The sequence below is a fragment of the Carcharodon carcharias genome, chromosome 8 (assembly GCF_017639515.1).
Source record: "Carcharodon carcharias isolate sCarCar2 chromosome 8, sCarCar2.pri, whole genome shotgun sequence".
NCBI lineage: Eukaryota > Metazoa > Chordata > Chondrichthyes > Lamniformes > Lamnidae > Carcharodon > Carcharodon carcharias.
This window is the reverse complement of record NC_054474.1, coordinates 48478164-48502637: the sequence shown is the minus strand read 5'-3', so window position 1 is coordinate 48502637 and position 24474 is coordinate 48478164. Positions and strand designations below refer to the sequence as shown.

The 24474-nt window shown below is 40.2% G+C and overlaps 1 protein-coding gene across 2 annotated transcripts in view; it reads left to right on the top strand.

Moving 5' to 3' along the window:
• The window catches only part of LOC121281281 (protein FAM13B-like), a 170610-nt gene that overhangs the window by 83068 nt on the left and 63068 nt on the right, over window positions 1-24474 (top strand). For both annotated transcript variants that reach the window (XM_041194146.1, XM_041194144.1), the window contains exons 10-11: window positions 4769-4826; window positions 14045-14192. In XM_041194146.1, the coding sequence (XP_041050080.1) occupies window positions 4769-4826; window positions 14045-14192 (206 nt within the window). The remainder of the gene's footprint in view (window positions 1-4768; window positions 4827-14044; window positions 14193-24474) is intronic.

Sequence of the window (24474 nt, the reverse complement as noted above, 5' to 3'; positions counted from 1 at the left end):
GAAACTGATTTATTTATATTATTTGCAATTTAGCTTTACTGTATTCAATGCATTGGGAGACCAGATGTAGATTAGGCAACTGCTTTGTGAAACCCTCTGTTCAGTCCGCAAATGCAACCCTGAATTCTGGTCACTTATTGTTTTTAAATCTTCGGTCCCCCACTTATACTCTGACCCCTATTCTTAGCTTCCTACCCCTATTCTTGGCTTCCTACCCTGTTCCAAGGAAACTTAAGGAATAGCACTTCATTTTTCGATTAGGCACTTTAAAACCTTCCGCACTCAACATTGACTTTAACAATTTCCGATTGTAACCACTGTCCTTACTCCTTTCCCTGCTTGCTTAACTTGTTACATCTCTAACTTGTCCCATTTCTGAAATACTAACTCTGTTTCTCTCACCACAGATATTTGGCAGACTTGCTGATTGATCCAACATTTTTTTTATTGCAGTACTCCAGATGGGCCTAATCAGAACTTCTACTCCTTCGTGTTTCATACCACTTTTAAACTGTTGTACCGGTCCACTAACATTGATTTCGGCGCATGGATTCCTAAGTCTTTCTGCTCCTGGTTTTTCACCATTTAGAAAATGCCCTGATCTATCTACCTATGATGCAGAGTGGATAACCTAACACTTCACCATGTCAAACTCCATCTACCACAGATTTACCCAGCCACTAAATCTCACTGCCTTTCTAACTTTTTGCTTCCATCAACATTATTCACTGTGCCACCTACAGCTAGTGTTGTCAGCATATTTGGGTATACTGTTCTCTATTCCTTTGTCATTTATAAATATAGTAAACATCTGATCGAATAAGGTGATGCTTCTAAGATTATGCTCCCATTTACATCCAGTGCAGCATCTTAGAGTGCTTGATGAATTGGCAGGTTTTTATAGTAACTTTGAGTTGCAGACCAGGATGGCCTGAAATTTGATTCCTCATGTACTGAGTTAGCTGATCGCAACCTGCACTACATACAGTTGTTTTCAGTGTGCTGGGATTAGCAGTTTTGAAAAGGCAGGAATTCCATTTCTGATTGCTACCCAGCAGCTTTGCTAGAAGTAGGTTTGTGTGAATGTTAGGTGGAGATGAGATTGGCCTTGGGTGTTTGTGCTCTGGTTGAGCAGCTTACTAAAACCTTTTGGAGTTCATTTAAGTGGCACCTGTTGAAATGTACTCTGGATTTCAGGAGGGAATGACTGACTGAATATTGGCATGAGAGTGTATGCTTAAGCTTATGCTGCAGATTTAGTTTTTTGCTCTTGAGAGAAAAGTTATCCAAGGCAGCAATGTAAGAAAAGGTTTGAATGGTTTTGGGGAGTGTATTTGATTAAATCCTGTTATTCCAGTTAAGTTTGAACCCAGCCTAAAGGCCCTTTTACTATGAGGTTATTAATTAACCATTTCTCATCGCACAATACTAGATCTAAAATAGCCTGTTCCTCAGTTGATTCCTGAATGTATTGATCTAGGACACTATTGTATTCATTCAGTGAACTCATCCTTCACACTATTACAGCAAATTTGGTTTGCCCAGTCTGTCTGAAGGTTAATGTTACTGTTTGGTCCTTGTTGCCTGCCCTTCTAATTTCCTGATTTGTCCTTTTGTCTGACATTACAGCCAGCCTATAAATGACTTCCACCAGTATTTTCTGCCCCTTGTTTTTTAGCTCCACCCAAGCTGACTGCACCTCTTGGCTTTCTGAGCTTAGCTCCTTTCCTTCTACTGTGTTTATCCCATCCTTTATTATCAGGGCCCCTTCCTTTTGCTTAGCTTTTCTAAAAGCCAAGTGTTCTGGAATGTGGGTTCCCAATGTTTGTCACTCTGCAACTATGTGTTTACAATGGCTATTAGGTCAAACTCATTAATTTCTATCTGTGCCATTAATTTATTTATTTTGCTGTGAATGCTTCATGAGTTTCCATATGCTGCCTTTAGCTTTACCTTTTTTCTTTTTCCCTGGTGTCACCTTTGATGCTATTGCATTTGTTGAGCTCTGTTCCTTCCTATTCGCTCTAATTATTTTTGTCCAAAATAGCTCATTACTGAGATCTACAGCCTTGAGACATTTCTCTTACTACTTGTGGATCTATCCTTTCCTGAATCTTTGCCTTCAGTAGTTTTTAAAAAAACCCTGCATGCTGCCCTAGTTCTTTGATTTGCCAAGGCATTGGTTCCAGCCCCAGTGGAACCTGTCCCAACTGATCAGTTCTGTCTGTCCCTGATGCTGGTGTCAGTGGCCCAAGAAGTGAAGCACCTGCCTCCCATAGCACTCCTTTCAACTATGCATTTAACCTTTAATCTGTTTATCCATTTCCCAATTTCAAACTCACCCTCAGCAGAACCTCATTTATAGATCTACCTATATTCTTGATTCCTACATGGCCACCACATTGAGCACCTCCCACTCCACTCCCTATTACTCTCCATCCTTGAGGAAATATTCTTAGACCTGGCACTGAGGAGGCAACACAGCTTTTGGAATTTCTGGTATGTGACTGCGGAGGAGAGTATATGTCCCCCTAACTATACTATCTCCTATCACTACCGCATTCCTTTTCATGCCCCCCACTTGAAAGGCCTCCTGTGTTTGCACTGTTTGCTCATCCACTTTTTAGACTTTGCTCTCCTTGCTGCAAGGATCTCATATCTGTTGAATAAGGACAAAGGTTGAAACTCCTCCAGCAATGGCTATTAGGTCAAACCCATTAATTTCTATCTGTGTCACACCCTTCTGCCTCTGACCTCTAACCAGACCTGCACCATAACCTAACCTAAGAGGTGTGACTTCCTCTTGATCAAAGTGTCAATGTAATGAGGCCCTTGTTATTCATGAACTTGATGTGGATGATTGCAGCGACAGCATGGCCTTGATGAAAACCTGGTTGACAGGTGATGACACGTTCCTCCTAAGTGAAACTGTGTCATTTGGTTATTATATCTACTACCACTTGCCCTGCCAAGACCATCATGGTAGCAGTGTGGCTCTTTTCACCAAATTCTTTTCCCTCCTTCACCAGTCTATATTAGGATAATTAATTCTCTTGTTTTTCCTAGCCTATATTAGGGTATTAATTCTCTTGATATGACTACTTTATTTTTTCCACATGTTTTTGAAAGTTGCTGACGAATTTGTTCATCTACCTCCTTCAATTTGAAGCTTTGATTTTTTTATATATAAAATCTCACAACAATGTAATAGGTCACCCTTTGTTCCTCAACTTGAACCAGATAAATTCAGTCCAAGAACCACTTTCCTTCTCTATCATTCCTGATTATTTGTTAGAAAAGTGTGAGAAATGAAATCTAGCACCAATACAATAGGAAGCTAATGCAATGAATGGAAATATTTTGTTAGCTTTTGAATGACATGACTAATTGTTTATCCGTGAATTTAAGGACAATTTCCAGAATTTTACCCAAATTGTATTTTCTGTGATTGATGGTTTTATAAGCAAATGCATTATGACGTGAAAGATAACTAGATTTCATCCCTCGTCTGTGCTGAGCTCTCTCCAGGCGGAATGGCAATAATGTTGTGCTATTCACCTCTTCAGTCTGGATGACAAAGCATTTGATTGCTATTCAGGAACTCTAGAAGGAAATGACACATCTATAGCATGTTGATGGCCAATGTTTTGGCTCAAACATGAAAAATGACCAAACCACCTAGAGCAAAACAAAAACAGAAACAGAAATACCTGGAAAAACTCAGCAGGTCTGGCAGCATTGACGGAGAAGAGCACAGTTGACGTTTCGAGTCCTCATGACCCTTCAACAGAACTAAGTAAAATAGGAAAGGGGTGAAATATAAGCTGGTTTTGGGGGGGGGGGGCGGTTTGTTGGGACAAGAAGCCAGTGGAGATAACCAAAACAGACAAAAGGACAAAGAGGTGTTGAAGGTGGTGATATTATTAAAGGAATGTGCTAATTAAGATTAGAAAGCAGGACAAACAAGGTACAGATAGCTCTAGTGGGGGTGGGGTGAAGGTATACTAAAAAGGCTAAAAGGTAGAGATAAACAATGGGTGGAAATACATTTAAAAATAATGGAAATAGGTGGGAAAAGAAAAATCTATATAAATTATTAGAAAAAACAAAAAGGAGGGTGAAGAAATGGAAAGGGAGTGGGGATGGAGGAGAAAGTTCATGATCTTAAATTGTTGAATTCAATATTCAGTCCTGAAGGCTGTAAAGTGCCTAGTCGGAAGATGAGGTGCTGTTCCTCCAGTTTGCGTGGAGCTTCACTGGAACAATGCACCTAGAGTATTGCTGATGCCTGTGAAAGCAGTACTTTCAGCAGAAAGTTAAGATGAGAAAATGTTTCTTTAGGCATTGCTAGCTATTACATTACTAGCTACAATATTTGGACTATCTGTTTAGCAAAGTTGTCAAAATTACACCATTCACATTTTGAGATATCAGTGCAACTACTTTCCTATTAAGAGAACTGGGACTGTTAATAATACAGCTACAACACCATTGTTAGTGACTTGATAATATTTTGGTTTGTAAACATTGAATTCAAATTAGTGATCTATAATGGCACAGTTTAAGGGCTATGGAAATAAAGACATCTTTAATTAGCTTTCAAACTAATATATTGAAATGCATTGAATTTCAAATAATGGGACCTATGTTGACATACATAATTTGCTTTTTTGAAACTACTGAAAGGACTCCTGGTTAATTGATGACCTATGTTTGAATACATGTCAAAAGCAAAATGTTAAGTATCCTTTTACTATGTCTTTTGCAGGCAAGAAAGTACTTCTGTTTCTGAAACTGACATAGATAGTTCTTTAAAATTAACCTCGGTGAGTAAGAACATTTTAGGTTTATATAACTGCATGTGAAATTTGTTTTGTGATTTTTTTAATAAAAATATATATACACCACAAAATTCTTATTGCAGAATAAGTTTATTCTCTTAGTTTATGGGTCTGTTTAAAGTTCTAAATAGTCTCAAATTAAAGTAAATAACATAAAGGGAGTGATGAAATGGTTATGTTTTTTAAGAGAAGCTCCTAATAGTAATGATGGATGACTTTATTAAAATAATTCAGATCTTGGTGGTGGAGGCAAATTCAACAAGGCTTTCGAAAGGGAATTGTGTAAGCACCTTAAGAGAAAAAAAAAGCAGGGCTGCAGGGAAAAGGCAGGGGAGTGGGACTAGTTAAATAGCTCGCGAAGAAAGCAGGCGTGGACTCGATGGTCCACAGGATCTCCTTCTATGATTCTCTATACCAGCTTTGAATTCAAGCAAGGTAATCCTAGAGGCCAGTGGGATGCACGGAGCTTTGGAAAAAGCCACATAGGTTTCGTGCCATTGTTGTATGCAACTGTATAAAGCACACAGAATTCCGTATTGCAAGACTTTTTAAAAAAAACAATGTTCATGTTAATTTATTTTTAATATAAAAGTTAATGAAATAAGATACAACAAAGTCCAACAGTTGCTAGACCAACTTCTGCCTCCTGTATTTCTCTAAATGGCACTTTATCTGAACAAATGTTGACAATGATTTTCATCCACTTAAAATCATTTCTGTTTTAATTTCATATGTTAATTTTTGTTTTCATCCAGCACCATTTCTTGCTACCCACCATGTGCTAATTGTTTTCATCTGACAATTTTTCTGCTTGTACCATGATGATTTCTCTCACCACCTGATTTGAAATAGTTAATGAATTAGTGTAGAGTTAGTGAACAGCATGAATATGATAGTCAAACAGGTCACTTCCAGAACGGCAGACTAACTCCAAGGATCGGTGCATGGGCCTCAGCTATTTACAATTTATACTAATGGCTTAGATGAGATAACCAAGTATAATGTATCTAAGTGTCTGACATAAAGTGGGTAAGTGAGCTGTGAGAAGGACACAGGTTAAGTACACCAGAGCATGGTAGATGGGACATAATGTGGAGAAATTTGATACTTTGGTGGGAAAAACCGAAAAGTAGAATTTTTTAAATGGTGAGGGAAAAGGATATGTTGGCATTCAAAGGGACCTGGTGACTTGTACCCGAATCTCAGACACATAGGTACAACAAGCAAAATAGAATGTTAGCCTTTATTACAAAGCGATTAGAGTGAGAGATTAAAGAAGTCTGACTACATTTATACAGGGTCTTGGTGTGACCACACCTGCAGTACTATATACAGTTTTTGTATCCTTAACTAAGGAAGGATATACTTTCCTTAGAGGGAATGCAATGAAGTTTTATGAGACTAATTCCTGGAATGAGAAAATTGTCCTATGAAGAAAGATTGAGTAGACTAGGCCTATGTTCCTTAGAATTTAGAAAAATAAAAGGTGATCTAATTGAAGCATAAAATTCTTAACTGGCTTGACAGGGTAGGTGCTGGGAATAACAACATAAATTGCTGGTAATACTTAGCAGGCCTAGCACCATCTGCGGAGAGAGGAACAGAGCTAATCTTTCAGGTCGAGGACCTTCAAAACTTCTTAAAGTTAGAGATGTCACAGGTTTTAAGCAAGTATAGAAGCAGGGAAAGAATGGACAGTGATACAAGAACAAAAGGGAAGGCATGTGAGATATGGCAGGAAAAAGCTAGTTTTTGTAGATATCTGATCAAACACAAGGGAAATGGAAAGCAATAAAGATGAACAAGGTGAAGAACAAACTCTGAAAAAATGCTGACAAATGCTAGGAGGTTGTTTCCCCTGGGTGGGAAGTCTAGAACTAGGGGGTCACAGTTTCAGAATAAGGAACCAGTCAGCTTGGACTGAGATGAGATGGAATTTCCTCTTGTGGAATCATCTGTATCCCAGAGTGCTGTGCATGCTTAGTTGTTGAGTATGCTCAAGGCACAGATTGATGGGTTTTTGGATATTAAGGAATGTGGTGATAGTGAGGGAAGATGGAGTTGAGGTAGATGATCAGCTGTGACCCTACTGAATGGCAGAGCAGGCTCAAAGGGCTTACTGCCATTATGTTGTTATCGTGGGCAACCTATTAGGTGATCAGTAAATCAAATATTAATAAATTGTGCAAAAACGATAGGGCTATTACAAAGCATCCCTATGATAAGGGCCATATTGAAAATATGAAATTGCAGAATGAAACTATGACTGATAATACAAAGTTGGAGTATATATCTCATCAAGGAGAGCTTAAAAAACTTTTTTTTCCCAAATTATTGAAATAAGACAGATAAAACTCTGAACAGTGCTCAGAGATAGCTCAGAAGGTGAAGTTACTAGAATTTATAGATATTAAAATGAAGAAACAGGCCGTTTGGCCCAAGCAATCCATGCTTTTGCTCATCTGCAGTAATAAATCCTCATGTGGATCAGTGTCAAATTTTGTTTGATAACACTTCTGTCGAGTGATGGGACATTTTACAACATTAAAGGCATAATATAAATGCAGGTTGTTTCAGTAGCAATGGCCCATTCTCCTCCGCCTCCCCCCCCGCCCCCCACAAAAAATATCCCAAACAGGTTGCAGATATAACTTGATGAGTGTAAAAAAACAGCATAGTCTGAGACCATCGCTTTTACTGCAGTTGTGCTGTAATATCGTTCATATATCAACTTTAGCCATCTTGCTTATTTACTAGTACCTCTTTCTGACTTCTTTTTGATGTCGATCTCACTTCATATTCTGGCTTCTAACCCAGAGGAAGTATATGTTCTTAATAGTTTTCATACACTACTTCTTAGTGGGGTCCCATGAATCACTTGACTTGAAATGGAAAAATATATCTTCCCTACTTCACTAACTTTATTTGCTGCTTCAGTAGCTCATCAAATCTCCATCTGCTTGGAACTTGTAAATTTGTTGTTGTGCAAAACCAGATATATTGTCATCTTCACTGCTAAGGCCACCATTAAGAATTTGCATTTGGTATTGCCTCTTCATGTGTTCAGAACGCCCTAAAGTTCATGGCATCCAGTGAATTACTTCTTGCAATTCTTGCACTTATAAAGTAGGAAAAACGTAATAGCCAAAGGATCACGCAAAGAGAAAATATGATGAATGACCACTTAATCTATTTTTGTTGATGTCTGAGAGAGGACTGTTAGTCTGGACAACAGAAGAATTTCCCTTTTGAGCAGTGCCTGGAGTCTATTACATCCACTTGAATAGGGCGATTCATTTCAGTTCAATGTCTTGTCTAAAAAATGGCACCCCTGACAATACAGCACTCCCTCAGTATTTCCTTGAGTCCTGGAATGCTCTTGAATTCACAACTTCTGACATGGATGAGCTTGCTGATGCTTAGAGGCACGAATGTGACTGTTGGTAATTTCAAAAGTTATTAGCAGCAGTGGTTTTACTCATCTTTTACTGATGCTGAGCCCTTTTCTATTTTGCTTAATGAATAAATTGATTGAGCTTAATCAGTCCATGCACCTCTGAGCCAATAAACTGAATGATTGGATCAGTGAATTGGATATTTAGGGTAATATTGAAGGTTGTTTTTGCTTTTCCTTTGGTATAACTGTATTTTTATTCTTCTGATTCTTGATGCTCGTGATTGTGAAAGAATTGTAAAAATTACTACTATCATAACTTTTAACAAATTCCCAAACTAATCTCCGTTAAGGCAACAGCAACCCATAGACTTAGCCAAACACCAGGCAAAGCATTTTCACCTTACAAATTCAAAATGAGGTTCTTTTCACTGTGGACCCAGTTGGAGGCTTGTAGCTGCCTTTTGATCTTACATTGCCTTTTTCAATTCTGGCATGAGGGCTGCACCCATCACTTTCCAATCAGATCTGCAATTTCTTGCTACACTTGGGCATTTTTAAAAAAAACTGCCTAGTATACCTGCTGTTTTGATCAGATTAAAATATCTGCAGCCGACTTTGTCTTTGCTTGTGATCTAGATGAATCCACCGTTGGACCTGCTGAGTAAAGTTATTTTTTTGCTCCTAGTTACTGTTCTTTCTCTTAGTTTGCTAAAGTTATCTCTTCTAAAGCATCAGTGATTCCTCCTTTTGGTCACTTTTTCATTTGGACAATTCATTTGCTAGTTTCTTTTTTTTTAGAGAAAGCTGGCCCTTTTGGCTTAATATTTTCCTCCAACTCTTCTCAAGGTCATGACAAAGAACCATTCCTCTTGTCTTCAATTATGATAAATCAGCTCTCATTGATTCTTTATTAATACCTGTTTACCATCTATTCAGTTTAATTTGAACCTAAATAATATGAAAATCACTGTTTGTTTATTCCCAAAGCAGGACTTCTGTTTTGGTTGTTTGTAAACTTGCAGTTGAGATCAAATCTATAGGTGATAGGCTCAGCAAAGGAGAGATTGTGAGTTCTTAATTCTATTACCGTGAAAGTAGAGGCAAATAATTTATTTTTGCTAATGCATTTCTTTCCTGTGGAAACTAATCATCTCCTCTTTACAAAAGCAACCAATAAATAGCACTGGCCATGTATGTGAAAAGAGAAAAACCAGTCCGCAGATAAGAGAAATGAACTATTAGCGCTACTTATATCACCAGATATCCTGAATATTCAGGAAGAGTTCAAGGCCATCTGTTGAGTCATAGTTTAAATGTGGGAAGTGAGCAATGTGTAAAACAAAACATAATGTCTTCAAAGAAAGAAAGATGTCACTTTTGATTTTTGGTTTTAAAAAAAAACAAATATGTAATCAAAACACCTTTCATTGAATGAAGGGTGGTGTACATTATAAAAAATATTAATCCAACCTAAATCTTTCAGCTGTTTGTTTAGGCCAATTGATCAAATTCATGGAATTTACCATTTTACAAAATAAATATAAATTTGGACGGGGAAATCAGATTTGCAACACCAAAAATTTCAACCATTTGACATCCCTAGCTATAACTTCAAATTAAGCAAAAGCTTCAATGAATACTCAAACCTAGATTTTGGAGGGACATTTGATGTTTTAAGTGCAAATCTGCTCTACTGCTCAATTTTCCGTCTTAATGTGTTCTCCTAGAGTTATAGAGGTCAACAGCACAGAAAAAGGCCTTTCGGCCCATTGAGTCTGCGCCAGTCAAACAAGTACCTAACTATTCTAATCCCATTTTCCAGCACAAGGCCCATAGCCTTGTATGCCATGGCATCGCAAGTGCACATCCAAATACTACTTAAATGTTATGAGGGTTTCTGTCTCTACCACCCTTTCAGGCAGAGAGTTCCAGATCCCCACCACCCTTTGGGTGAAAAAATTCTTCCTCACCTTCCCTCTAAAGCTCCTGCCCCTTACCTTAGATCTATGCCCCCTGGTTATTGATCCCTCTACCAAGGAGAAAAGTTCCTTCCCGTCTACCCTGCATATGCCCCTCATAATTTTATACACCTCAATCATGTCCCCCCTCAATCTCCTCTGCTCCAGGGAAAATAACCCCAGCCTGTCCAATCTCTCCTCATAATTAAAATTCTCCAGCCCAGGCAACATCCTGGTAAATCTCCTTTCTCTAGTGCAATCATATCCTTCCTATAATGTGGATTCCAGAACTGCACGCAATACTCTAGTTGTGGCCTAACCAGCATTTTACACAGTTGCAGCATAACCTCCCTGCTCTTATATTCTATGCCTCGGCTAATAAAGGCAAGTATCCCATATGCCTTCTTAACCACCTTATTTACCTGTCCCGCTAGCTTAAGGGACCGGTAGACATACACACCAAGGTCCCTCTGATCCTTGGTACTTCCCAGGGTCCTACCATTCATCGTGTATTCCCGTGCCTTGTTTGTCCTGCCCAAGTGCATCACCTCACACTTATCTGGATTAAATTCCATTTGCCACTGATCAGCCCATCTGACCAGCTGTCTATATCCTCCTGTAATCTAAGGCTATCCTCCTCACTATTTACCACCCCATCAATTTTCATGTTATTCGCGAACTTACTGAGCAACCCTCCAACATTCAAGTCTAAATTGTTTATATATACCACAAACAGCAAGGGACCCAGCACCGATCCCTGTGGAACCCAACTGGACACAGGCATCCAGTCACAAAAACAGCCCTCGATCATCACTCTCTGCTTCCTGCCACTCAGCCAATTCTGGATCCAATTTGTCAATTGCCTCGGATCCCATGGGCTCTTATTTTGTCATCAGTCTCTCATGCAGGACCTTATCAAAAGCCTTGCTGAAGTCCAAGTAGACTACGTCAAATACATTGCCCTCACCTGTACACCTGGTCACCTCTTCAAAAAATTCAATCAAATTGGTCAGGCATGACCTCCCCTTAACAAAACCATGCTGACTGTTCTTGATTAATCCCTGCCTCAACAAGTGTAGATTAATTCTGTCCCTCAGAATTGCTTTCCATAGTTTCCCCACCACTGAGGTTAGACTGACTGGCCTGTAGTTCCCTGGTTTATCCCTTCCTCCCTTCTTAAATAACGGTACCACATTGGCTGACCTCCAGTTCTCTGGCACCTTTCCTGTGGCCAGAGTGGTATTGAAAATTATTGCCAGTGCCCCTGCTATCTCCTCCTTTGCCTCACTCAACAGCCTGCGATACATTTCATCCAGGCCTGGAAGTTTATCTACTTTTAAGCCTGTCAGACCACTTAGAACCTTCTCCCTTTCTATGCTAATTTCTTCAAATATATCACAATCCTTCTGCCGGATTTCCATGCCCACGTCGTCCCTCTCACTTGTCAACACCGACACACAGTATTCATTTAGAACCTTACCTACATCTTCTGGCTCCACACACAAATTACCACTATGGTCCTTACTGGGCCCCACTCTTTCCCTAGTTATCTTCTTACTCTTAATGCGCTTGTAAAATAAGTTTGGATTTTCCTTTATTTTACCTACCAGTGTTTTTTCATGCCCCATTTTTGCTGTCCTAATTTCCTTTTTAAGTTAACCCCCTACACATTCTATACTCCTCTAGGGCTTCTGTTTTGAGCCCTCAGTATCTGTCATAAGCCTCCCTTTTTCTCTTCGCCCAATCCTGCATATCCCTTGACATTCAAGGTTCTCTGGATTTGTTGGTCCTACTCTTTTGTCTTTACTGGAATATGTTAGCCCTGTACTCTCCCTGTTTCCTTCTTGAATGAGTCCCACTGCTCTGACACAGACTTACCTAAAAGTAGCTGCTCCCAGTCCACTCTGGCCAAATCATATCTGATCTTATTAAAATTGGCCTTCCCCCAATTTAGAACTCTGATTCCTGGCCCATCCTTGTCCTTTTCCATAACAACCTTGAATCTAACAGAGTTATGATCACTATCTGCAAAATGCTCCCCCACTGATACTCCTACCATTTGCCCAGCATCATTCCCTAAGATTAAGCCCAGGACCGGCCCCTCTCTTGTAGGATTTTCTACATACTGGCTTAAAAAGCTCTCCGGGATGCATTTTAAGAATTCCGCTCCCTCTAAACCTAACACACTATGACTAGCCCAGTTAATGTTGGGGAAGTTGAAATCCCCCACTATTATTACCCTATTATTTTTAGACTTCTCTGAAATTTGCCTACTTATCTGCTCTTCTATTTTTCTCTGTTTGGGGGCCTGTAGTACACTCCCAGTAATGTGATTGCCCCTTTTTTGTTTTTCAGTTCTACTCATATGGCTTCATTTGAGGAGCCTTCTAAGATGTCATTCCTCCTTACTGCTATAATTGATTCCTTGATCAATATTACGATACCCCCTCCTCTTTTAACTCCTTCATTGTCTCGCCTGATGATCCTATATCTTGGAATATTGAGATGCCAATCCTGCCCCTCTCTCAACTATGTCTCTGTGACAGCAATGACATCATACTTCCATGTGTTAATTTGTGCCCTCAACACATCTGCCTTATTCATCAGACTCCTTGCATTAAAATAATTACCACCCAACCTTGCCAAACTCCCTTGTGCCTTAACTGACCTATAATTTCTATGCCTTCCCACTTGCTCTCTCTTCTAATTTTGGCTGTGCATCTCTTCCTGCTGAACCTCCTTTCAGGATCCCATTCCCCTGCCAAGTTAGTTTAAAACCTCCCTGCAAGGATGTTGGTCCCACTCTGGTTAAGATGCAACCTGTCTGCCTTGTACAGGTCCCACAGCCCGCAGAAACAGTTCCAATGTCCCAGAAATCTAAAGCCTTCCCTCCTGCACCATCCCTCTCACCATGCATTCATCTGGACTAACCTCCTATTTCTATCCTCACTGACATGTGGCACTGGAAGTAATCCAGAGATTACTACCTTTTGAGATCCTGTTTTTTAATCTGTTTCCTAGCTCCCTAAATTCTGCTTGCAGGATCTCATCCCACTTTCTACCTAGGTCATTGGTACCAATATGTACCACGATCTCTGACTGTTTGCCCTCCCCCTTTAGAATGTCCTGCAGCCATTCAGTGACATCCTTGACCCTGGCACCAGGCAAATAACATACCATCCTGGAGTCACGTCTACGGCTGCAGAAATGCCTGTCTGTTCCCCTTACTATCGGACTCTCCTACTACTATTGCTCTTCCCCTATTTTTCCTCCCCCCCCCGCAAACCCTCTGCAGCTGAGCCACTCAGTGCCATGAGGGTGGCTGCACTCCCTAGAGGAACCGTCACTCTCACCGTTTTCCAACAGAGAAAAACAGTTCTCAAGCAAGATACACAGGATTTCCTGACGACCTGCCGGACACCACCTGACTGATTGTCACCCATTCCCTCTCTGTCTACAGTTCCGTAAACTGTGGGGTGACCACGTCTAAAACTGTGCTATCCACGAAACTCTCAGCCTCATGGATGCACCTCAGTGCCTCCAATTGGCGCTCAAGCTCCGAAACTCTCAGCTCAAGTAGCTGCAGCTGCTGGCGCTTCCTGCACATGTGGTCGGTCAGAGCGCAAGGAGTGTCAAGACTTCCTACGTGTTGCAGGCGGTACAACACATGACTGAGCTGCCCTGCCATGCCTCTAGTTGAAAAAAGAACCCTTTAAGTTAAATACAGTAAAAAAGTTAAAATATTTATGTAGAAAGTTGTATTAATTTAGGTTGGCAAAGATATGGATCTAATTGATAACAGATTGATGACAAAATTAACCTTTTCTGTTTTCCCAATTATGTTTTAGAATTCATCTACTGAAATTTATGATTTAAATGCAAATAAAGAGCCTGATGTGCCAAAAAGCCAAGAAGTTTCTAATCAGGATAACAGAGTACGACCAGAAATTGCTCGCCTTGATCTGAAGAGAGTGACTGAGACAGGTGTCTGGGAAGGTAATTGCAGCATTCATGTTAATTATTCTTAAATTTTCTGAAATGCAGTGCATGAAGTAATATTGTTTCAAAAAATTGGTAGTACTTGATTTATGCAGATCATGTTTATTGAAATTTTCTATTATGGCTGACTTGATGTTGTGCAGTATGAGGTTGTGATTTGAAAAAGCTTCACAAGAGAGTCTCTAGATTTAAGTGATGAAGATCTTAGCACAGAAATTAAAACTTTCAAATTTTAACTAATTTTTTGCCTTCTGATACCAAAATATGAAATTTAGAGGCAGAGTTTCTGCTAGATTGATTTGGATAAAAAATAGGCCAGCCCAGTACATAAGATCAAGGAAATTCAAGTGCAAATTGCATCCAGTGCAAATCAAATTTCCATGATCTGATGAGTTAATTATTTTTTTGAAATCGTGCTGGAAGCCAGTCCAGCCACAGAATTGACCATGCACTCGAGTGAATTAATCATGATGGTGCATTTGCACTAACTGTGTCTGTTTTCAGGCCATCAAAGATTCTCTTAAAAGTAAGCTTTTTCTTTACATGCAAGCGTACGAATGGACACCTTTTTAAAAGTTTAAGGGTGAGAAACTGACTACTGTACACCAGTGAAACTAGTAAATGTTGCGATTGTTGCATTGAATTTTGCAATAATATATATTTAATTGCATATTTATAGACACTATGCATTTATGTATCTTATTAGTTTAATAAATATTAAAACAAATATTGACACCACTATCCTGATGAAATCATGAGGGTTTGGAGTGTTATGGCACAGCAGATGGTAAATACTGAGTTGCTCCAATCCCAAAGGGAAACTTGAAACAACTGCCACAACTGTTTTGCAATTTGTATATTTATTTTGAGATGCATGTCTTGAATTCAAAAGTAATAAGGCCACTGAGCCTCAGGGTTTTTCACGAAACTAAATTAAACATTAGTAAAATAAATAATTTTAGGCACATAGGTCTACAAATTGCTACTATTATAACTCCTAGCTACCCTAATTAATCTAACTCCCAGTGACACCTTTGTTAAGGTAACAGTAAAGCACATATGACAAGGATAAAATCCACCCCTGTGGGCTCGATGGGGGTGGGGGTTGGTCGGGAAGCTGACCGCCCTGGAATCGGGGCCGGACTGCGATTTCATGCTGGCGGGCCAGTTAAGGCCTGCCCAGCATGAAACGCGAGCAGCAGTGCTCAGCGCTAGCTGTGGGATGGGGTGGGAAAGGAGATGAGCACGAACTTCGTGCATGAATTCGGGTGAGTAGTTTAAAGTATTAAAAATAAATTTCTTAAAAATGTTCTAGAGCATGTCCCCTCATGACATGTTATAAATGAAATGTTACAATTTTTATTTTATTTTTTATTTGCTGTTGGCCTTTTTGCCTGTCCGCCAACTGTAAGGTTGGACAGGCAGCGAAAAATTTATTTCAATTACCTTTTTAATGGCCTTAATAGGCCTTTTAATTGTTGGCAGGTGCGCTGCTTCTGTGGTGCGTGCCCGCCGACAATTAAAAGGCCTATTAAGGCCGTTAAAAAGGTAATCAAGATAAATTTTTCGCTGCCCTTCCAACCTTACGGATAGTGGATGGGCGCAATGGTCAACAGCAAATGAAAAATTGTAACCAAAATATCGCGCAAGTGCGCGATGATGTCAGGATGCTCGCACGTCATTTTATGCTTGGTCGGGTTGAGCACATGCACACCTGACGAGCTAAAAATTCTGGCCATAGATTTTAAAAGACCCAGACAAAGTAACATGATACCCTGAACAGTCGAATTCGAAGTGAGTTTTCTTCACTTCAGTTCATGTCGACAGTAGCTCAAGGCTTAGAGGCTGGAGGCTTTTCATACTTGTTAGATCGCAGAATGCCTTCCCTTACAAATCGCCTTCTCTCTTTTATGTATATTTTCCCCTTTGAATACAAATTCTCATTGTTTCACTATGTCTTTGGACTTTATCTCTCTAATAATAAAAATATATCATAGTACCAATTTTATCAGTAATCTTTGGGGAAAATAAGCACGCTCTTTTTTAATTCCTCCTGGCTGGGTGAAACATTTCAACCCCTCTTTTGAATTCAAGCTACTCTACTATTTAAAAATGCAAATGTTCCCTTTACACCTCACATTCTAAAACTGCACCCATGTCTACCTATTTAGCATTTCAAACCTAGCTTCTCTTCTTACGTCAAAGCCGTCAGACCAGCTGTCTCTAATTATTATATCTTCCTGACAGCAGTCATTCAATAGTGCATTTTTGATGCAGAAAATAAAAATTTTGGGCATAATTAATATCCTGTAATAGCTTTGATAAATGATGAGAGCATAGATTAGAAGTTATAGCCCTCACAGCTTAGTCAATATTAACTTTACTGTACTTGTCAAAATGAGGTATGTAACAGCTCCTGAAATGGACATACACTATATTTAAGGCATCCAGTGTTCAACACAAACTGAGAATGCTTCATTTGAAAAAGTTGGTTAAGTACCCCAAACTTCCCACAACCCCAGCCATAATCTTTGAACACGATAATAGTTTTTCCTCTTCCTCACAAAAGCCTCTCCTGCGCCAATTTAGTATAGGGGAGAGCAATATATTGCTGTGGTCATGCCATGAAAATTGGATTAAGTTTGCCTAGACTAATTTAATGCAAAATAGTTCTAGCCAGCCATCAGATGAGACTTTCATGCAGTTTGGTTTGGAGTACGCCAGAGGTAAAGTGTCAACCTTTAATTCACTGATGGGCTTTAAGGGGATATATGAAATAAGTTTGGGAAATTTCAGATCATTTTCTGGTAAGCATGGAACCCACAGCACAAAACTGTTGCACAGTTGGCATTAAACTGCCAATTTTCTTTCAGACCATTCGGGTGGCTGAAGTTGAAATGTGGTACTGAGCAAGCCATGATGATCTTCTGCTCTTAGCATTAAGTTGCACTAAGGCAGAGGAGAACAGCTTTACTTGCATCTAATCCAAGCTGTAACTGATTGGAGGGTGCTTAATGTTGACAGATGTAGGAAAATATATTTCCGAAATTTTTTTTTTACGGTTTTGAGTGCAGAAACTACTTAAGCTTGAAATGATTTTGTGTGGTGGACCAAGCAAGGTTAGTCATGAGTTACAAATCAGTTTGCCTTTTTCATTTTTTTTTTTAAAACAAACATTTCCTTTCACATTGTGTTGTATTTAATATTTCTGTGGTCTTATCAACATCAAAGTTTAAGTGCGATTAGGTCCAAATGCTGCTTGTTTTTCTTGAGTCAAAGCTTTATGAATTTCTAGGCAAAAAAACTTTCCAAATTTGTCATTAAATTAAAAGAAAAGGTGCTTATACCATTTATTTCCATTGAGCATGTTGTAACTGCGATTTTACTGTTGAATCCTTAGAAAAACAGTTGTGTATCCTGGTTCCTGAAGTACTGCCTACTCTGATAGCTCAGATTGATCTCAAACATTCCATGGTACCATTGGAAGAAGAGCAAGGAACCTTCAGATGTCCTAACCAACATTCCTCCCACAAGCAATGTCATCAAAAATTTGATTAACAAGTCATTTTAGGCAGAGTCAATGTAGTTTTATGAAACAAAAATTGAATTTAACAGATCTATTAGCCTTATGAGGTTGTTACTGGCAGGTTAGATACAGGGAACCATATATTTAGGTTCTCAGAGGCACTCGCTAGGTGCCACACAATAGGTTGTTACACAAAATTAGAACTTGTCAGATTGGCAGTAATGAATTAGCATGGATTAAGGATTGTTAAGAAAGACAAAACCGCGTAGGAATGAACAGATCATCAATACAGGATGACCAGATGTAACCAGTTGGAGTTTCGCAAGGATTGGTGCTTGACTGTCTGCTATTAACAGTCTCTCAATGACTTGAATGAGGTAACCAAGTATAATGTATCCAAGTTTTCTGACTATACAAAACTAGGAGGAAAAGTAAACTGTGAGGAGGATGTGTAGACTGCAAAGGGATATAATTAGGTTAAATGATTTGCTTGGAAGATGGCAGATCATTTGTAATGTTGAAAAGCGTGAAATTACCCACTTTGGTAGGAGGAATAGAAAAGCAGAATATTTTTAAAGAGGTGAGACACAATAGACATTGGGATTCAGAGGGATTGGGTGTCCGTGCTCACGAATCACAAAGTTAGCATGCAGATAAAGCAAGCAATTTGGAAGGCACATGCTATGTTGGCCTTTTATTGTAAGGGGGTTGGAGTACAAGCATAAGGAAGTCTTGCTGCAATTATATAGCACTACGCTGAGATGACAGTGTTGTCAGTTTTGGTCTCCTTTCTTAAGGAAGGATATACTTGTATTAGAGGGGATGCAACAAAGATTCTTGGAATGAGAGGGTGGTCTGTGAGGAGAATTCAAGTAGAATGGCTGACATTCTTTGGAGATTTGAGAAATGTATAAAATTCTTAAGGCTCGACAAGTTGAATGCTAAGAGGTTGTTTTCTCCTGGCTGGATAGCCTAGAACTCAAGAGATCAACCATTTCAGACTGAGATGAGAAATTTCTTCAGTCAGACGATACGAATTTTGGAATTTTCAACCCTGGATGGGCTGTGGATGCTCAGTTGATAAGAATGTTCAAGGCTGAGATTGATAAGTTTTTGAACACCAAGGGATATAGAAATAGGGTAGAGAGCAGATTGAATATAAAATTTTAGTTGTGATATTGAATAGTGGAGCTGACCCGAGGAGCCATATGACCTATTCCTGCTATATTCCTATGTTCTGTGTGACATTACTGATGCAAAATGGATGAGGTTTGCTAACATGACAGTAACTCGCTCCAGAAGGTAATTAATTTTGTGGTGTTTTGAGGTTTTTAAAGGAGATAGTATATAAAAGCAAGTATTTTTTGGTTATCGAAGAGACCTGTTGTAAGTGCAAATGCTGACTTGCTTAACAAATGTGCAGATATGCTTTTTAGTTCTGTGCTTACAAGAAATCTCGAGCATTCTTCAGATTATTCTAATCTGAATCCGTAAACTAAATAGAACATCACCAAGAGTCCCTCAGTAGCAGCACTCTGACCTGGCTGGTCTTGAAGGACATAACCATCAAACTGGATTTCCAGCAGGTGTTGGGAGAACCAACGCAAGGGAAAAGCCCACTTGAACACTTCCTCATCAATAAACCTGTCATAGATACACCTGTCCATGACAATATTGATAGGAGTAACTACTACATAGTCATTGTCATTAAGGCACTTAAGACCATTTTAGCCCACCAAGTCTGAGCCGGCTCTCTGTAGAGCAATACAATAAGTCCCATTTACCTTCTTTATCCCCATAGTCCTGCAAGTTTATTTTCCCTCAAATGCCTATAGAATTTCTTTTTAAAATCATTGATTGTCCCCCACCTCCGTTAATCTCATAGGCAGATTAGTTCCAGGCCATTATCACTTTGCATAAGAAAAGGTTCCTCCTCTCATTCCCCTTTATCTCTTGCACAATCTGTGCTCCTTAGTCTTTGTACCATCAGGTATTGGAAACAGTTTTTCTTTGTCTGCCTTATCTTTCAATCTTGTACACATCTGTTAGATCTCCTGTTAACCTCCTTTGCTCCAATAAGAACAACCACAGCTTCTCCAACCAACGTTTTAGCTAAAATCCCTCATCCCTCAAGCCATTCTGTAAATCTCCTCTTGAGGACAAAGGAGCAGGAGTAGACTATTTGGCTCCTTGAGCCTGCTCCACCATGTAACTAGATTATGGCTGATCGTCCACCTCAACGCCATCTTCCCGCACTATCCCTGTATCCCTTGATGTCATTCGTATCAAGAAACCTATTGACCTCTCCTTTGAACATACTCAATGACTGAGCCTGCACAGCCCTCTGGGGTAGAGGATTCCAAAGATTCCCCATCCTCTGACTAAAGAAATTCCTCTGCATCTCAGTCCTAAAATGACCTACCTTTTATTCTGAGACTGTGTCCCCTGGTTCTAGACCCCCCCAGGCAAATATCCTTCTTGCATCTTCCCTGTCAAGCCCTGTAAGAATTTTGTATGTTTCAATGTGATCACCTCTCATTCTTCTAAACTCTAGAGAATACAGGTCCAGTCTCCTAAATTTTTCCTCATAGGTAAATCCTGCCATCGCAAGGATTAGTCTAGTGAACCCTTGTTGCACTCCCTCTATGGCAAGTAAATCCTTCCTTGCGTAAGGAAACCAAACTCCTTGCACAACTCCAAGTGTGGTCTCACCAAGGCTCTATAAAACTGCCAGCAAGACTTCCTCACTCCTGTACTTGCAATACAGGCTAACATACCATTTGCCTTCCTAACTGCTTGTTGCACCTGCATGTTAGCTTTCAGTGACTTATGAACAAGATCACTCAGGTCCTTTTGGACAATCAACACGTCTGAGTCTCTCCCTGTTTAAGAAATACTCTGCATTTGCTTTTTGTACCAAAGTTTACTTCACTTTTTTCCACATGATAGCCCATCTACCATGTTTCTTGCCCACTTCACTTAGCCTGTCTAAATCCCCTTGAAGCCTCTTTGCACCCTCTTCAAGACTAGCATTCACACAAACTTGGAAATATTGCATTTGGTTCCCACATCCAAACCATTGATTATAGATTGTGGATAGCTGGGGGTAACCTGCTAGACACAGCCTGCCAACCTGAGAATGATCCGTTTATCCCTACTCTCTGTATTATCCTTGTTACATGCATATCTAATTTCCTGATTTATATCGTGCCTACGTTCCCACCACTATTTGGTAGCCTATAAACAACTCCTACAAAAGTTTGCTGCCCCTTGCTGTTTCTTAGCTCCAAAGGATGCTCATATCCTTCCTAAAGTGTGGTGACCTAAACTGGATGCAATATTCTAGTATAAAGGTTCAGCATAACTTCCCTGCTTTTGTACTCACTTCTATTTATGAAGTGCAAAGTGCTTTGCTAACTACTCTCTCAATATGTCCTGCTGTGAACTCCCAGGTCCCTCTGTCCCTGCACACTCTTCAGAACTGTGCCATTAAGTGTAGACCTATATTCTAGCCTATCTGTTCTGTTGCCGTTGATTGATATCATCTTTGCTGTTTGACACACCTATAAGTTTAGTAGCAATGGCAAAATTTGAAATTTTGTTCTGTATTCCAATATCCAAGTCACTTTTATATATAGTTAAAAAAAAAAGCTATGGTCCTAGCACTAACCTTTGGGGAACACCACTGTCTACTCTTCCCCAGTCTGAAAAACAACCTTCTATCGCAATTCACTGTTTTCTGCCCTTAAGATAATGTTTTTTTTTCCGAGCTGATACTGACCTCTCTATTCCACGAGCTTCAAATTTCTCAGCTGGCCTTTTATGTGGCACTTTGTCAAATGCTTTAAGTGGATGTTGTCTGTATGGATTTTAGCAACCTTCTGTAACTTCATCAAATAATTCAATTAGATTTGTCAAACGCTGTCTGCCTTTTGAAAATCTGTGCTGGCTCTCCTTAATTAACCCAGAGTCAGAGTTATACAGCACAGAAACAGGCCCTTCAGCCCATTGTGTCCGTGCTGGCCATCAAGCATCTCATCTATTCTAACCCATTTTCCAGCACTTGGCCCATAGCCCTGTATGCTATGGCATTTCAAGTGCTCATCTAAATACTACTTAAATATTGTGAGCGTTCCTGCCTCTACCACCCCCTCAGGCAGTGTGTTCAGATTCCAGCCACCCTCTGGGTGAAAATGTTTTTCCTCAACTCCCCTCTAAACCTCCCGCCCCTTACTTGAAATCTATGTCTCCTGGTTATTGACACCTCTGCCAAGGGGAGAAGTTTCTTCCTATTTATCCTATCTATGCCACTCATAATTTTGCATATCGCTATCAGGTTCCCCCCTCAGCCTCCTGTGCTCTAAGGAAAACAACCCTAGCCCATCCAGTCTCTCTTCATAGCTGAAACATTTCAGCCCAGGCAACATCCTGGTGAATCTCCTCTGCATCCTCTCCAGTGCAATCACATCCTTCCTATATTGTGGCGACCAGAACTGCACAGAGTACTCCAGCTGTGGCCTAACTAGCGTTTTATACAGCTCAAACATAACCTCCCTGCTCTTATATTCTATGCCTCAGCTAATAAAGGCAAGTATCCCATATGGCTTCTTAACCACCTTGTCTACCTGTGCTTCTGCCTTCAGGGATCTATGGACATGTACACCAAGGTCCCTCTGATCCTCTCTACTTTCTAGGATCCTAGGCAGACATTGTGTATTCCCTTGCTGTGTTGACCCTCCCAAAATTCATCATCTCACACTTGCCAGGATTAAATTCCATTTGCCACTGCTCTGCCCATCTTACCAGCCCATCTATATCGCCCTGTAATCTAAGGCTTTCCTCCTCACCAATTTTTGTGTCATCTGTGAACTCCAATTTCTCCAAATTAATTTTTTTGCCCTGATTTATTGTTTCTATAACCTTAGTCATAGGCCAGTTGATTTAATATTAGCGATGGGTATGAGGAATGTCCTTGCATCCTTTCATGAATGAGGCTGTCACATTTGCCACTTTCCAATCCTCTGTCACATCAGCTAATTTTTAAAAAATTTGTAAGCCTTTCCACTAGTTCCATCCCCATTTCTCTTAGCAACTTGGCACGAAAGCTGCCTGGACCATGCGACTTAGTCAGCTTTTCCATTATGTCCTGCCAATCAATTTTCACTTGATCCTTCACCTCTACTGTCTCTGTTTTTACCAATTATTTTGTCAGCACCTCTTAGCTAACACTCGTGTATTCTAGCCTTGTCCTGCACCCTAAGCTCACATTAACTTCTTTGTTCTCATTGAGGCAGAGTCCTGCCTTAACACTGAAGGCACTACTTTGTGTTGTGTGGCACTACCAGCATGTTAAATGGGTTAGGTTCAAAATAAATCTAGCAGCTCAAAACTGGTCATCCATGAGCTACTGTGGCAATCAGAAGATCTATCTCAGCTCCCTGTTGAAGTTCCCCATTATCACAGAAGTCAGTCTTCAGCCAATTTTATTCACTCCAGGTGATGTCAGTAAACAGCTGAGCACACTGGCACTGCATCTGGGATGCATTTAAAGATTGGTGCTTCAGACCTACCTGTGCCTCCAGCCAAGCTATTCCAGTGCAGCTTCAACACTCGTATTCAACTCATCAAGTGAAAAATTGCCCGAGTATGTCTTGTCAGCAAAACGCAGGGCAAATTTACTCTAGCCAATTACCTCCCCCAGCATTCTATTCTTAATCATCAGCATGAGGAATCCATGGGGCAGCAGAAGAATTTTAGTCAACTACAATCTAACCTCCTTTCCTGATGTATCTCCCACTCTATCATTACCATCAAGCTGGGGGATCAATCCTGGTTCAATGAGGAGTGCAGGAGGGCATGCCAGGAGCAGCACCAGACTTACCTAAAAATTAGGTGTCAAACTGGTGAAGCTACAATACAGGATTATTTGCCTGCTAAACAGTGTAAGCAGCATGTAATAGACAGAGCTAAGCGGTCCCACAACCAACAGCTTAGATCTAAGCTCTGCAGTCCTGCCACATCCAGTCGTGAATGGTGGTGAGCAATTAAACAACTCGCTGGAGGAGGCGGCTTCACAAAAATCCCCATCCTCAATGATGGGGGAGCCCAAGTTGTTGTTAAAAGAACAGGCTGAAGCATTTGCAGCCATCTTCAGCCAGAAGTGCCGAGTGGATGATCCATCTTGGCCTCCTCCTTGGTCTTCAGCTAATTTGATTCACTCCATGTGACATCAAGAAACTGCTGAAGGCACTGGGCCTATGGGCCTTGACAACATTCTGGCAAGAGTGCTAAAGACTTGTCCAGAACTAGCCATGCCCCTAGCCAAGCTGTACCAGTACAGCTACAGCACTAGCATGTACCTGACAATGTGGAAAGTTGCCCAGATATGTCCTGCCCACTAAAAGTGGGACAAATCCAACCTAGCAAATTACTGCTTCATAAGCCTGCCTTCGATCTTCAGCAAAGTGGTGGAAGATGTCGTCGAGAGTGCTATCAAGCGATACTTACTCAGCAATAACCTGCTTGGGTTCTGCAAGGGCCTGTCAGCTCCTGACCTCATTATAGCCTTTGTCCAAACATGGACAAAAGAGCTGAACTCCAGAGGTAAGGTAAGAGTGACTGGCCTTGACATCAAGGCTGCACTTGACCGAATGTGGCATCAAGGAGCCTTAGTGAAACTGAAGTCAATGGGAATTAGGATGAAAATGCTCCACTGGTTGAAGTCATATCTAGCCCAGAGGAAGATGGTTGTGG